Source organism: Meriones unguiculatus, chromosome 7 (genome assembly GCF_030254825.1).
Source record: "Meriones unguiculatus strain TT.TT164.6M chromosome 7, Bangor_MerUng_6.1, whole genome shotgun sequence".
Lineage (NCBI taxonomy): Eukaryota > Metazoa > Chordata > Mammalia > Rodentia > Muridae > Meriones > Meriones unguiculatus.
Genome location: NC_083355.1, coordinates 35,565,252 through 35,581,170, shown reverse-complemented (window position 1 = coordinate 35,581,170; position 15,919 = coordinate 35,565,252). Strand labels below are relative to the sequence as shown.

The 15,919-nt window shown below is 52.8% G+C and overlaps 1 protein-coding gene across 1 annotated transcript; it reads left to right on the top strand.

Annotated features, from left to right (window-relative positions):
- The first annotated feature begins 6,289 nt into the window (after positions 1–6,289).
- On the top strand, positions 6,290–14,202 carry Ca4 (carbonic anhydrase 4). Its single transcript, XM_021648383.2, has 8 exons — positions 6,290–6,463; positions 10,485–10,538; positions 11,507–11,662; positions 12,234–12,379; positions 12,492–12,578; positions 12,691–12,757; positions 12,870–13,036; positions 13,794–14,202. The coding sequence occupies exons 1-8, from the start codon at positions 6,409–6,411 to the stop codon at positions 13,986–13,988; spliced, it is 927 nt and encodes a 308-aa protein (XP_021504058.1). The 5' UTR covers positions 6,290–6,408; the 3' UTR covers positions 13,989–14,202.
- The last annotated feature ends 1,717 nt before the right edge of the window (positions 14,203–15,919 follow it).

Sequence of the window (15,919 nt, the reverse complement as noted above, 5' to 3'; positions counted from 1 at the left end):
GGCCCATATCTCAGCAAGTGACAGGTCCCATTGAGAGTTTCATCTCAGAAAACAAAGGGGGGGGGGCTGGTGAGCTGGCTCAGCCCCGAAACTTGACTAAATGAGTTCACCCCCAGAACCCACACAGTGAAAGGCTCCTGAAAGTTGTCCTCTGACCTCCACACATGCTGTGACATGTATAACACACACACACACACACACACTCATACTAACTTACGAGTGGGCCACAAAGCAGATGGCTTTTGAGGAACAGTGCCCAAAGCTGACCTCTGGCCTCAGCATGCACACCACTGCACACACACACACACACACACACACACACACACACACACTACCCCCAACACAAAAGATTTCAGGATCAAAAGATTACAGAAGTGGTCATCCTTTTATTCTTTTTGTTTTGTGTGTATGGGTTTTTATTTGCACGTGGGTGTGAGCTCCACAAGCATGCCTTGTACTGGCTGAGACCAGAAGCGGGAGTCAGAGCCCCTGGGACTAGAGCTATGATGGCTGTGAGCCATCATGTGGGTGCTGAGAATCAAACCTGGGTCCTCTGGTAGAGCAGTCAGTGCTCTTAGGTGCTAAGCCATCACTTCACACACACACCCAGACTCGGCCATTGCCAGTGTGTGTGGGAGTAGCTTGCTCACTCATGGTATCTTGGGCTGCTCTCCTGGAGGCAGGAGCGTAGCCATCAATGGGTCAGTCTCCATGGTGATGTCCTCTCAGATAAAGGTGAACTGTTCCCTCTGACCCAGCACTTGGGTAAGAACGACTTTAGGGGATTTCTATCTTTGTTGCTCGTGGCACTCATCAAACATGCCACAGGGGCCTGTGAGACCACTCAGTGGGTGAAGGTGCTTGTGTCGAAGCCTGATGGTCTGAGTTTGAACCCAGGAATGTGGTGGCGGGAAGAGAGTGAACTAACTCTTGAAAATTGTCGCTGACCTCCGAATGCGTATGGTAGAGCATGTGTGTCTCGGTGTGTGACACACACACACACATTCACACAAATAAAAATCATCTTTAAAAACAGTATAAAAATAAAGTAAACACTACATGGGTTTATTACTCAGAGACAGAAGCAGAGAAACCAAGCAGAGCAGCTCTGCCGTGGTGAGGGGAACTCATCAACAATGCTTGAGGCAGAGCCCATTCAAAGCCCCCCAAAGATGTCAGGCAGAACACCGCATTGTTGCTCGAGGTGACCGGAAAAGTTCCCTTCATCTTTTAAAAAGCTGGATTCAGGCAAACCTGGGATACAAATCCTACACAAGTCTCTGACATGAGAAAGACGTTCATAAATAGCCAGTATGAAGCAGAGTTGGGCATTACTAAAAATAGAGAGAAACGCACCAAAGAAAAGAATAAAAATACACCTCAGAGCACGGCCGTGGGCTTCTCAAAGGCGAGTTGCTTTGAACCATGGTGGGAAGAGAAGGTCAAGGGAAGGAGAAGCACCCTGGAAGGGGACATGACACACCTAAGAGTGGGTGAGGGGAGACACGGTTAAGCATCTTAGCATTAGCTACGTTTGGTGGCTCTAAGACCACTTTACTTTCCCCCTGACTCTTTAAAATGCATGTATTTCTGTGTGTGTGTGTGTGTGTGTGTGTGTGTGTGTGTGTGGTGTGTGTACCTCAGTGGACAACTTTCAGGAGATGGTTCTTTCCTTCCGCTTCGTGGGATGGGGATGGATGGAATTCAGGCTGGCGGCATGGCAGCAAGTGCTTTTGCCCACTGAGCCGTGTCACTGGCCTTTTATTTTCTCTTTGGTAAGGGAGATTATGGGGTGTTTCTGGAGGTGACATCTGGAGCTAAAACCAAGAACCACTTAGTGGCTCAAAGAACAAATCCTTTTGCTCTATAACAGGGGGTTTGTTTGTTTTTGTTTTGTTTTTTCCGGGACAGGGTTTCTCTATGGAGCCTTGGCTGTACTTGCTTTGTAGATCAGGCTGGCCTCGAACTCACAGAGATCCTCCTGCCTCTGCCCTGCTGAGTGCTGGGATTACAGGTGTGCACCACCAGGACAGCTTCTATAATGGTGGTTTCTGGTGAGATTCCTAAACTGCAGGTTTACAAATAAGGAGAGAAGCAAAAAGTGTTGGAATTCTTGAAGCTAAGGAAAGACTTCAACCAGACCCTAGGCTAACGAGCTCCTATTAGCATGTAAGCAGCCTGCTTCTCGGTTGCCTAGTAACCTATGATGTACCCTACTAATCTACTGAGGCAAACCTTGGTCTTGGGAGGCCTTGACAGATCACTGACTAGTCCATTTGTCCATTCCTCAGGATTCTCCTATGGGATGTCTTTTAGAGAATTTCAGATTTCTATACCTAGCACCTATATTAAGGGCCTCTCAGCTTACATGCCTCTGCAACCAAAATTGCAACCTCAATATTCCTTAGATGACAGATCCAAAACAAAACTTTTAAAATTACTGTCAGAGGTTGGGTAAATGGAGGTTCCCGTGTTCAAGGCTCTTCCAAATCTTCTGTTTGCTCTCCCAAAAGTTTTAGATGTGCACCTAAAGGAATTTTTCCCATGACCTTCTTAACTTTGTCTCTGCCTATATATATGTTCCAGTATCCTGCCAGACCTAGATGTTTCCTACATCCACGACAGCACCAAAGCAGCTACCACAGTTGTTCCAAACTCACAGACTGTGGCCAGCTGGACCTGCATTTTCCCTCCCAGCCACGGATGTTCTCACAGACCCTGGACAGCATCGAAACAGCCTGTTCTTCCTGGATTTGGCCAGCATTTCAGCCTTTGGACCTCTCTACAGGTGCCCTAGTGTCAGCAAGAAGTAGCCAGAAGAGAATAAATTACCCACTTATTCTCAACAAAAGGCTGGAATGGTGTGTTTCAGGCCCAGGCCCCACAGCTCCAGGTTCTCCCAGCATTCCTCAGTCCCTGCTTCTGGGTATGGCTGGCAAACTTGACCTTCTATCCTAAACTTTCAGGGCAGGTGCTTCCTCTCCTCCTCACCATGTAGGAGCACATTTTGGTGCTCCTACTTTTTTCCCCTCTTTCTCTCTTAACCCCTTGCATGGCAACCAAGAGCTGCTTCCAATGAACCCATTTATATACTTTAACTTGCCTTACATGAGAAGCAGTCCAAGCTCCTCATTTCTTTTTTTTTTTAATTATTAAAAAAGGAGCTTTAGGGGGCTGGAGAGATAGCTCAGAGGTTAAGAGCACTGGCTGCCCTTCCAAAGGTCCTGAGTTCAATTCCCAGCAACCACATGGTGGCTCACAACCATCTACAATGAGATCTGGTGCCCTCTTCTGGTATGCAGACACACATGCAGGCAGAACACTGTATACATAATAAGTAAATCTTTTTAAAAAAAAGAGCTTTAATTATATATGACATATAATATATAAAATATATTATACAATACATATATAATAATTATATTATATAATTAAAGCTCCTTTATACATTTATTATAAATATATTATATAAATAATTGTTTATATATTATATAAATATTATAAATTTATATATACATTTATTATAAATATATTATTTATAAATGTTTATTTATATATATAGGAGCTAGAAATGAACCTCTGCCCCTTACCTCTCTTGTTCTTGCTCTCTCTCCTTTCTCTGGGGGTGGGTAGCCCTCACCGTGTCTCTCTCTCTCTCTCTCTCTCTCTCCATCTCTATCCAATAAACCTCTTTTATATCCTATCTGTTGTGTGCATCATTTAAAAAAATAACAACAGTTCCTTTCCCTTCTCCGGTCCCCATAATTTGTTCTGTCTTTTTCTTCTGCTTCACTTTGACCTCAGGTGGAGTCATTAGTTCCCCCGCCCCCCCCCCCAGTCGCAGACGCGGCCACACAAATGAAAACCTGAGGACAAGAACCATGACTCATCTTTGGATATCCTTTGGGCCAGCAGTCACACCCAGGCCCTAACAAAGTTGGTCTTGAAAACCTAGACTGGGTGGTTCCTGGTAACTGTTTATTGGCAAAAGTCATGGGGGTATGATTACCACTGAGCCACCCCCCTTTATAGAGGAGGAAGTTGCAATGGCGGGGGGGGGGGGGGGAATTGCCCAAGGCCATCCCTGAGCAATGACTTGAACTCCGGACATTGAGTTTTTTACTTCGTGCCTCAGGGCTTTCCCATCGAGTTGCTTGGGCTGGCAGCTTTATTGGTCCACTAAGTCCCTGGGCCACCCCAGTGACCAGTTCTCTTATTATCCTAGATCAGGCTTGGTTCCTTTTGGAGGAAGCTGGGCCCCAGATGCTTGGACAACGTGACAGGTTTATGGCAGGCCAGGACTGGAGATAGGACTGGAAATGATAGGACAGGGGAAGATGGGGGTGGGGAGGAGGATGTGATAGCCGGGGCACCTGGAAAGCTGGGGAGTCAGAGGTGTCAGATAGAAACACTGGTGAGCCTCTGAGGTATCATAGCTGGTGTGTGTCCTCAGAAGTACCTTCCTCAGAGGGGCCACCCCGCAGCCTGAACACATCCTGGCCTCCCACATTCCTCTCTCCAGGGTCTTTTGAAATGAATATAGAATCAGTGATCGATAGTATCCTGTTCAGGCTAGCAAATGTCTCCAGTTTGTCGGGGGCTTGACCTGGGTGACACCCTGGATCCTTAACTCCTCCCCCTTCGTTCCTGAAACAGATATTTTTCAGCCGCACAAACACAAACCCACTCTCCAAATAAGGCTCAAAGAGGGTGGAATGTCATGATCCCAGGTCAGAGGTTAAATTCCAGAGCAGAGCAGACAATGAGACCCTAAGCCTGATGGGCACACCCCTCCCCCAACCTCTCCGTAGGATCAAAGCTTCCCCGGGTAGGTTGTAGGTTGTGTGATCCTAGGCCAGAGAGAGGAGTAAGCCAGACTCCAACCAGGGAGGAAGCCCCATTGCTTGGATTGTTCTGATGGAGCCGTTCCTCTTCAGAGGTTCAAAGGCTGGTGTCCAGGCAGGGAGAGGGTGATGAGAATTTGGCAACGGATAGGGAAGTAGCTGGACCAGAAAAAACGGGGCTTCCTGTTGATGGGGGAGTCCAGGTGTACTGCCTGGCTCCTTGTCCATCTACCCAGCCCGGACCCAGATTCCTAGCTTCCCAGAGATGCACGGGGACTCCCTGTGAGGTGTGCAGTGGACCTCCACGGAGAGGGCTGTCAGGACGTTCTTGCCTGGAAACAAGTACTTCATTTCTCTGGATACTGTTCGAGGAATCTTACTCTGCTGAGGACTCTCCCTGAGTGATGGGAGAACTAAGGGTACATTCACACCCTTGTTTTTTTTTTGTTTTTGTTTTTTTCCTCTTCCCAACTCTCATCTACAAGATCAGAAGACCCCAATGGCACCCAGGCCCCCTTCCCCCTGTGACACCGGGGGGTGTCCTAGCAAGCCACTTTACAAGCCGATTTTGTCTCCCCACCACCACCGCCGCCACCACCACACACTTCACTTTCCTGTCCCCTTAATCCCATACCCTTCTCAGCCCTCCTCCTCTCCACTCCATCTCATCTTGGCTAAGCACAAGGAACAGCTGTAAACAGCAGTTTGGGGAGCTTGGCTCACGGTTGCAAGACGGGTCTTGGTTTCCTGAGAATTGAGTTTGGATGTAGCTCAGAGGTAGAGTGCTTGCCTAGCATGAGAAATAAAGAAAGGGGGAGGAGGAGAAGGAGGACGATGACGACAATGACGAAGAAGAAAAAGGAAGAGGAGGAAAGGAAGAAGGAGGAAAAGGGGGGGGGGAGGAGAAGGAAGAGGAGCAGCAGCAACATCTCCAGTGCCGAGAAATAAAACACAAAACAGAATCAAGTTTGGAACAGCCCGGGAGGAAAAAGCGACGAGACTTGAGAATCTGCTACGGCTGCCTGAGGTAGCCTCTCGCAGGGCTCCTCTTCAACAAACCCTCCGCATGCTCTGTCTCCCCAAGGCCGCTTCCATTCACCCTGCCCCAAATCAAGCTCCTTCCAAGGATGCATGCAAGGAGACTCTGTACAGTGGTTGGTGGCAACGTAATGGGAGCTACGGGTCCGGGAAGACACCTCTGAGGGTCAGGTACCTGAGGATTGCCCGTCTCCGTTCCCGATCAGTGATCAGGAGCAGGACGGGGCCAGGGTGGTCAGCCCCCACCTCCAAGCTCTGAAGATGAGGACCGGGCGTGGGGTCCTTCACCGCCCGAGAGAAGGCAGCCGGGTAGGCGGGGAGAGGATTCTTTCAGACCTGAGACTGGACGAGGAGAGGGGAGGCTCCGCCAGGAGGAGGAGGAGCCGCCTCCCACGTCCCGCTGTCGGGGCTCCCTCCCGTCGTGGCTCCGCTATAAAGCCGCGACCCGCGTGCTCGCGACGCCTGCGGTGGCTCTCGTCGGTGCCTGACCCCGGGCTGGGCAGCAGCGTCTCTGCCATCAGGCACCATGCAGCCGTTTCTCGTTCTGCTGGCGCTGGCTTGCGCGGCCGGCTCTACCGCAGGTACCCTGGGGTGACCCTCTGCGCCCCTCGGTCCCCGCTCCCCTCGCCAGCGCGCTCCGGCCGCTCGTGGTCCCTGCCAGGAGCCCTGAGCGTGCAGCGGACCTGACCATGCGCGCAAGCGTGTGCGCCTACACGTGTCCGCAGGCGGCTGCGGGGGAGCGCGCCCGCCAGTGCGCGGCCGTGGGGCGCCCGCCGTGGCGAGGTCCGTGGCGGAGATGCGTCCCCGAGCCGCCTGGACCCACTCTCCTCTCCGCACCCGTGGGTGGCAAGCGGCCGTCGGTCCTGCAGGGACTCTGGGCCGATAGCTGTGGTCCGGCCAGAACAAGCGCAGCCGGTTGGGTTTATTGGGGTCCCGGGATTCCCCTCTCCTGACCCTGGGGTCCTGGCCTCTTGGGCTTCAAGCTCCCTTCTCCCCTACCCCCGGCGCTGGATTGGGTGCCTGGCCGGGGGGCATCCTGAGACCCAAGTCCCCGGCCGAGCCGGTCTTTCCGGACAAGGTGATTTTCGTTTAAAGATTAATGGTGAGAACGAGCTCTTAATTATTCCAGGTGGGAGGTGGCGGTAGAGGCGTGTTAATATTTGATAAGGAGCTAAAGGCGGTTCTAGCGGCTGGCACCTTCTCCGCTACCCCGGAGCTCTCCACAAAGGCCTCGCCAATCAGTCCTCAAGGCAAGCCTTCCCGTCCAGCAGGCCGAACCTCCCATTCTGAGTTAGGTGCTCTGCCCTTGGAATGGGGGTGGGGGCGGCGGAGGGAGCTCTAGCCGCAGAGGAAGAGAGACAGAGTGTTCTCCATTGCCAGAGGGACTTAGCTTTGGGGGATGATGTGAGGCATCTAGCAACAGTTCCAAAGCTCCCTCCTAGGGGTGGGAAAAGAGCAACTAACACAACGTTAAGGCAGAAGGGTGGGGGGAGGTAAGGTTGGACATCTGAAACGACTTAGTAGGAAGAAAAACTTTTTTTTATTTTTTTTTAATTAGCGGGCACCTCCTAGCTGTTGCCCTTGGGGAAGTCGTTTAACGTGTTCTGTCCTTTTACAAAGCAGGTTTAGTAATTCTGCTCCTGGGGTGCTTGTTCTAAGGATAAAGGGTAGGAGAGTTTAGGCAGTGCCCTCGGGCTCCGGACAGAAACGCCCTGCAAGGTAGTCAGGAGGCCTGGGCGGCGACCTGGGGCGGTGCAGGCACGAGCCCACCTCAGCTGACCTCTTCACACAAGCTGGTCCCGTTTTTTTTTTTTTTTTTTTTTGGTGCAGGGACCACCATCTTTCACCCATTGTCCTGCAGGGATTGCGGAGAGAGAGACAGACACAGAGAGAGGATAGCTCCCTCCTCCGGTGTCCCAGACCCTCTAGCCAGGAAGTGCGGAGACTTTGCCCAGGACACTCGGGTTCTGCTGAGCTGGTTGCAGGAATCTTCCCGCTTCCCTCAGAGTGAGGGTGGGGTGGTGAGCAAGGTCCATTAAAAGTCAGTCCTCCCTTAAAGCGCCCCCCCCAGCCATGAGCCAAAATAAAGACCTACCTTAGAAGGGGGAGGGGCGGGTGTAGAAGTAGGGGAAGAGGACAGTGGCTGTGTGACGGGCAGTGTTTTGTCTCTAAGCCCGCTGCTAGGTCTGGGGCTAGGCAGGACACAGCTGGGAGCCTCTCTCCTCTTTCGTGGGCGTGACCAAAGGCTTGTTATTCTCCCGCCATGGTTGCCCTTCAGAAGCAAGTGTGGGAGCCTGAGCTGACCAGAGCCCGGCCGCCACCTGACTGTAAGATGCAGATGTGACCCCTGGCCTCTGCCTCATCAGCATTATGTTTTTCTGGCCACCACCTCCCGAAGAGAGGGTAGTTACAAGAGTGTTCAGCCAAGCAGGTCAAAAGTCTCTATGATTAAGACAGTGGATCAGAGGTTACACTATGAACCACGGAGCTGGGGCAGAGAGGATTCCTGAGAAATGCCCAGAGGGGCTCCCCCTGGAGCACACCTGAGGGTGCTGGCCCTCAGAGCTGGTCTTCTCCAGGAATAGCTTCCCCTTAGGCCCCAAGTGCAAGGGGGGGCTGCGCTCCCACTGCTCTTCATGGAAGCCTGTTCTACTTCCGGGCCCTCGGAGGCCCAGTGACCCAGGAAGCCCATCACAGCCCCTCTCGTCCCTGAGCGACTGCTCTGAGAGTCTGGAGTGGTGCCTCTGTCCCTGGAGGGCCCTGAGGCTCAAAGGAATGTTTCTCTGCAGAGATTGAGCAATAGGCAGAATAGAGCCAGAGCAGGCTGGGAAGGACGGCAACAGACAGTCGCCTCACCTAACGGGCCATGGCCCCTCCTTCTCTGCATAGTGGGCTCATGCATACTCCCCTCCCACCCACCCCCCATCCCCCTGGGCAGCAGCTCCCACTGGGAAGATCCTGCTAAACAAGGCCATGCCAGCTGGACATCAGGAATGAACTCTGATCTACAGCTAGGAAAGTAGAAAATCCAAAGTGTCCCTTGGAGGCCAGTTTCCTACAGGGCTCACTCTTCCAGCCTAGGATCTTGTTCCTCCTGGCTACCAAGAGCGTGAGTCTTAAGCTTCCCTCCTCACCTTGCCCCCATTTCAGGGACGGCTCCTATGGGACTTGGGGTTGCAGAGTTTCAGACAAGAAGATAGGGAGGCTAGCAGCACATTGGTTCACACCTAGAATCCCAGACCGAGCTACAGAGGGGGATGCTATCTCAAAGAAAGCAAGGGCTGGGTCTATAGCTCAGCGGTAGAGCACTTGCATGGCACAAGCAAGGCCCTGGGTTTGATTCCCAGCTACTGGAAGAAAAAAAAGAAACAACGAAACAAAACCCAAACCCCACAAAGTTCCCAGAAGGGAAAGGCTGGTGATTCAGCGCCAGGGACTCATTGCTGAGTGGGATACGACACTTTTCTTAGGAATGTCCTCATCCATGAATTCTTTCCAACTCACGCCATGGTCTCTTCCTCTCCCGCCTTGGCTTAGCTTTGCCCATCTGCTCACTGACAGGAGGCCAGGGAGGAGGGGAGGAGTTGTCTGTGAACTTACTGAGTGACTATAGGCTGCCGGGGTTGGGGGGTCCATACCATCTCTCCTTTAATCCTTGTCTCATGGGTGGCCAGGTTAGCTCCATTTTACAGATGATAAAACCAAAGAGAGTAGGTGAGCATCCTTAAACACAGGGCTCCTAAGTGGCTCTGTCAGAATTCTAGTTTTGAGTGAAGTGCTTCATTCACCCTGGTGAAAAAGCATGTTGCTCTCTCTCTTTCTGTGTGTGTATGTGTGTGTGTGTGACTGACTAGTTTTCTCCTGTAGACCTCTGTGTGTCTTTTTGTCATCGGTCTGTTTCTCTTGGACACCTTATCTTTAGAGCAGGTTTGGTTCTACAGGAAAAATGGAGCAGAATGCTTGAATGTGCCTAGATCAGCAGCCCCTCCCCACTTCTGCAAAGCAGCCTGGCCGGAAGGCTGGAAGGCATTCCATTGTTCCAGAAAGGAGGATGGTCCTAATTCTTCATTCTCAATTGAGCCTCCTCTTTGGTTATATGGGCAGGAGGGAAGAGGGACAAGAGGCTAAGCAATCAAGGACAGAGCTGAGCCACCTCAGAGAGAGAGAGAGAGCTCTGAAGATTAGCACCCTGGGCAACACATGAGCCGTCTCTGTTGCTGCCTTTCCTATGATTGTTTTATTTCATTTGTTTCTTTTTATTTTTTTTTTTTGGAGGGGGGTTTCAAGACAGGGTTTCTCTGTGTAGCCCTGGCTGTCCTAGAACTCGCTCTGTAGGCCAGGCTGGCCTCCAACTCACAGAGATCCGCCTGCCTCTGCCTCCCGAGTGCTGAGATTTAGGCGTGTGCCACCAACACCCAGCCATTCCTATGATCATTAAGTCTGAGTCTCTGGGGACCTCAATCCCACACCCCCAGAAACCTTCTACCCCAACCCCAAGACAGGGTTTTCACACCAGAGTTTCCCCCAGGCTCTGGCCCACGGGGCTGTACGGAGGACCCACAGGCACACCCAGGGTTCACATTCTTCCTGTCTCTGTTCCAGAACAACACTGGTGCTATGAGATTCAAGCCAAGGAGCCCAACAGCAACTGTATAGGTGAGTACTGCCAGTCACTCGTCAGCTCCTCCCACAGGCGCGCACGCGCTTCCAGCACTCAGGAGGAGACAGTGAGTTATCACCGGGAGCTAAATTAGCAGCACATTGGAGGTTTGAGTCTGGCCAAGAGCCCTTTGAGGCGGAAGTGAGAGATGGTTCTTGGTAGTTTGTTCATTGTTGGGATGCTGAGGTATTCAGGGCCTTCTGCACCCTAGACAGGAAGCATTTTACCACTGAACCACACTCCCATTGCCCCCTTGATACTTTTTCTAGTTTTTTTTTTTTTTAGACTTTTATTATTTATGCAGTATGCTGCCTGCATGTGTGCCTAAAGGCCAGAAGAGGGCGCCAGATCTCATTATAGATGGTTATGAGCCACCATGTAGTTGCTGGGAATTGAACTCAGGACCTTTGAAAGAAAAGCCATCTCTCCAGCCCCTTGGCACTTTTTTGAAAGCTGATCAATTTCCCTGTAGCCTGCTGTGCTGGGGGACTGCCCCCCTCTTGCCCCTACCTAGCTGAATGTTGGGGTTGTCAGGTCCAGGTTCCTTACATAACAGCTCTTCCAGGGAGTCCTCCTCCATGGTCTCCAAAGCTGAAAAGCTGTGTCACACTCGGCAACTTTTAAACTTCCCAACACCCCCTGGAAGCTACTTTTAGTGTCGAGGTCCCCACTGAGAAAGCTGGAGCTCAGCAGCATGAGGTCACTCCAACCCAAGCTCTTAGCCATCAAGGGCAAGCCTGCTTCTCCCTCCACCCCCTCCCCAACCCCCAACCCTCAGCCACATCACAGACCCACCAGCCTACCTACATCAGCGTGTCAGAGGAGGAGGAGAAGGAAGGCCGGCCAGCGCAGAATTTCTGAGACTCATGCCCTGCTGTGAGATCCCACCAGCATTCCATAAGACCCTGACTCACATCAATGGGTCAATGTGCCCTTGACTCTCAGACCTTTCTTTCCTGCTCAGCGCCTGCCCAGTGGCCTGGAGACTGTCAGAAGAACCACCAGTCTCCCATCAACATCGACACCTCCAAGGCGAAGGTCAACCCCAACCTGAAGCCCTTCACCTTCACTGGCTATAACCAAAAGAAGAGGTGGGAAGTCGTGAATGACAAACACTCAGGTGGGTCTTGTGTGGGCTGGGCGCCGTCCCCAGGCAGGGCTAGCTCTTGCGGGGATGTGAGTTTCTCAGGCCTGGAGGTGGGAGGAGCCGCTAGGGAAGCTTCTAGAGAGGAGGCTACACTAGCTAGTTATGTTTTCAGTCATTTCATCACAACAGTTGAGGTGAAGGGAGGAAATGTTCCTGGAAGGAGGGACTGACCTTTGCAAAAGCACAGAGGCGTGAAACTGGGTGTTTGGGGAACCATGAGTGGGCGTGGCTGTGTGTGGATGGAGGCCATAGAGGGAAGCTGGGAGGAGCTGACCAAGGCCGAGAACAGGTCACCAGGGCTGAGGAGTTCGGACATTACTCTGGGGACAACTAGGGCACCATGGAGGGAGTCAAAGTCAGGGCGACATTACGGCATGGGTATAGGAGTGGATGAGGTGAGCAGAGAAAAAGGCTGTAGGCTATATCTCCCACCCCGTCCCTCAGGGCCCAGGCCTCAGATAGCGCAGCTGGGAGCTGGGGTAGGGATTGAGAGGGCCGGGGGGGGGGCAGCGTGAGGACTGTGCCCGTTCCCATGCCCCCCCAGTGAAGGTGCTGCTGGGAGATGGCATCTCCATTGCTGGAGGAGACCTCCCCGCCCAGTACCAGGCTGAACAGTTGCACCTCCACTGGTCAAAGGAGTCGGACCGGGGCTCAGAACACAGCATCGATGGGAAACATTTTGCCATGGAGGTGAGAAGCCTTGCAGCTGGTGCCTCGGCTGGGTTCTGGGTGTGTAGCCCTGCCCTGGGCCAGACGGGTGGTCCAGCTCCTACAATTCCTCCACCCACACCCCCCTTCCTAGATGCACATCGTACACAAGAAGGAGCCATCCAGCAATAAGGTGCAGGACGCCAAGGACAACATAGCAGTGCTAGCATTCATGGTGAAGGTAGGACTGCAGCCCCTCAATCCTAGAGGCTGCCTGTCCTCCTCCGGAAAGGGCTGCTTGTCCCCGGCAGCTCCCCAGGACCCCTCTCATGCTCCCTTTGCTCCCGTTCCAGGTGGGAGACCAGGTGAATGAGGGCTTCCAGCCCCTGGTGGAGGCCCTGTCCCATATCTCCAAACCCAGTGAGTCAGGAGGGGGGAGGAGATGGCTTCTTCCCACCGTGGAGGGGGCAGAGGGGCTGGGGCGGCCGCTTGACAGAGAGCCACAGGTGAGGGACTTTGTCCCCCGCCCTAGACACAAACACCACCACGATGAAGGAGAGCTCCCTGCAGAACATGCTTCCCCAGAAGGAAAAGCTGGTTCACTACTTCCGCTACCTGGGCTCCTTGACCACACCAGACTGCAGTGAGACCGTCATCTGGACTGTGTTCCAGGAACCCATTAAAGTCAACCAAAACCAGGTACCCAGGCCTGGGCCAAGGTGCAGTCTCCCGCATGGAGCCTAGCCCCTTAAAGCCCTGTGAGCTAGCCCCTCAAGTCCCTGGGGTGGGGAGATGAGCGTCATTGAGTCAGTCCTTGTTTCCACTGGGGGAGACAGACAAGCAAGAAAGCCCTGTCTGCCCCTCTCCTGCGGGTTCTGGGAGAAGTCATAGAAAGGGTGCTCAGAATAGGCTTCCAGAGAAAGAGTTGAGAAAGAGTTGGGAAAGAGTTGGCTGGTTAGTGTGGAGAACTAGTATTCCAGGGAGCGCTCAAGTTGGACTTCCTTAGCGGTATCAGGAAGTCATTCAACAAACAACACTCAAGTTTACAATAGCCTCTGGAAAGACAGCAGGAAACCCAGAGGACCAAAACTCCCTTGGGCTCGCAGCGGTGATTCTCAAAGCGTGACGTCAACATCTTCGCCAGTGAGAATTTTCTATTCTAGAAACGCCCATTTTTAGGTTCACTCTAGATCTATTGAATCAGATATTCTGGGATCAGGGGCTAGGCGTCCTTCAGCTGGTGCTAAAGGATGCTCACTCTACCACAGCAATAGTGACAAAAAAAAAAGTATGAGTAGAGGAAAGGGAAAGACAGTGGTGCTCACGTCCCCACAAATGCCACACTTTAACTCTTGGTGGTCATTCTGAGCCCCCTCTCTTCCTTTCTGAGGCGAGGTGTTCGGTCTGAGGTCACACAGTGAGGAGCATGGCCTTCTGAGCCGGGTCTCTTTCACAGTTCCAGGAATTCTCAACGAAGCTGTACTATGACCAAGAAATGAAGTTGAATATGAAGGACAACGTGAGGCCCCTGCAGCAGCTAGGAGATCGCCAGGTGTTCAGGTCCCGTGCCCCAGGACAGCTGCTGTCCTTGCCCCTGCCCACTCTCTTGATCCCTACACTCACCTGCCTGGTGGCCAGCTTCCTGCAGTGATGCTCCACTTCCGGATATGTGACCTCTGACCCCAGCCTTCAGAGGATATGGTTCTCTTCCCTTAGGTTTCCTACGTTGGACTTTGGGGACTATTAAGATATGGGTAGCACACAATTTAAATTCCCAGCCTTTGAGGGGTCAGGGACAGAAACATGTTGACCTCTGACCTCTGCCCCCCCCATGAAACAAAATAAAATATAGATATATTTTTGGAGAAACCTTTTACAAATCTCTTTCTTTCTTTCTTTCTTTCTTTCTTTCTTTCTTTCTTTCTTTCGTAGCTCTGTAATTACCCTGTTCCCTTCACCCCATCCTGACAGGGCAGGGACCCTGAGGCCTGGAGGTTTCTCCCAAACAGGTATGAATGACCCTGCCTGTGTAGACCAATGCCTGCTCAACATACACCCAACCTCAGAAAGAGCAGGTACCTTGGCACACCAACAAGAAAAAAAACCCACAGGGCTTCTGATCCAGGTTCTTTGTTTTACAGTGGGGGAAACTAAGGCCCAAGAACAGAAGCTAGGTGGAGGCTCCACAGTGGAGCCCAAGCAGCTGACTTGAGGTGCTGGGTGCCACCCTCAGGTGCAGCCTGGGAATGCGTGTGGTTGGGAACAGAGATTCACTCATTTGCTCAAGTATCTCTTGAGCTTGCGGGACTGGACAGGTGACAGCAGCAAGACAGGGAGCCGCCTGGGGTTCTCAGACCAGTGCGTGGACAAAAGACTCACACTGGCGGAGAGGTCAGAAGGAAAGACAGAAACCAGGAAGGGCAGCTGCAGTTTCCATGGATGGTCAGGGATGGGGGTGGGGAGGCAACAGCAAGGGAAGGAGGCCATCTGGATTCAACAGTGCTCAGGCACAGAGGGAGGGAGGCAGGGAGGCCTGTCAGGACGCAGCGGGGAGGGAAGAACAGCAACAACCAGAGGGGTGGAAGGAGACCGTCTCTGGGTATTATATCCACCGGTGGGATTGCGCCAGGGCCAAGACGTAGGTCTCCTGTGGCACAGCTGCAGAGGTAAAGGCAGGGCAGAGCCAGTTCCCAGGTTCCCAGGCTCAAATCCGGGGCGGATTCATGGGTCAGCAATAGATGTGACAGGAAAAGAGTCAGGCTTCCTCCCGAATTATGTCTCCCTAGTGGATTTTTCCCAAGGAGGGACAGCAGGGTGTGTTTATGTGTTTGTGTGTGTGTGTGTTTGTGTGTACAGAAGAAAGAGAGTACTCACCATCCATGGCAACATTGGTGTTCACACAGGCCTTGAGGAAATAGGAGAGCCAGGGCCGGATTACTAGGGCTGAGGACAGGTGTGTGTCCCCATAGGAAGGTGCAAACCACTTGGACACTTGAAGCCTAGGAGGCCCCGGTGTTTGGTGGGTGAGGGGTGATGACCCCAGCACCCCCGATCAGCTAAGCCCGGGGTAGACAAACAGCCACTCCCCCCCCCCCTTTGCCCTTTTCTATTTGTGACCAATAATAAGCACCTTCCTGCTTCACCAATGACCAAGCAGCTGGGGTGGTGGTGGTGGTCTGGTGGTGGTGGTGGTGGTGGTGGTGGTGGTGGTGATGGCGGCATTGGGTAGTCATGGCAACAGCAGGCAGCCTGTGTCAACAGGAGGTGTGTGACCCCCACCAGCACGGCTCTCCCTCAGTTCCCACGAAGCCTGCAGGGGATCTCAGCTGCCTGCTCCCCAGGCTCTGGGGTCAGTACAGTCATTCCTTCCCCTCCCTCCCCCTCCTTTCTCTTCCTCCTACCCCTCCTCCCACCCCTCCCCTCCCCCTGCACCCTGCCCTCCACGTGGCCTTCAGTAGCCTCGGAACCAGGAAGCTCTAGCTCTCTGCAAGTGACCAGAGGAGGTCCGGCTTGTCCACCTGGGGGGGGGTGAGGGGGGGAAGGCGCGGGACGGGACCAGCTCCTGCCCGGCTGGCCCCGTAA

Excerpts from the sequence above, each read along its gene's own strand:
- Ca4 (XM_021648383.2), top strand. The coding sequence starts at position 6,409 with ATGCAGCCGTTTCTCGTTCTGCTGGCGCTGGCTTGCGCGGCCGGCTCT. Across the intron at positions 6,464-10,484 it reads CGCGGCCGGCTCTACCGCAG|AACAACACTGGTGCTATGAG; the intron begins GTACCCTGGGGT and ends TCTCTGTTCCAG. Across the intron at positions 12,579-12,690 it reads TGCTAGCATTCATGGTGAAG|GTGGGAGACCAGGTGAATGA; the intron begins GTAGGACTGCAG and ends CTCCCGTTCCAG.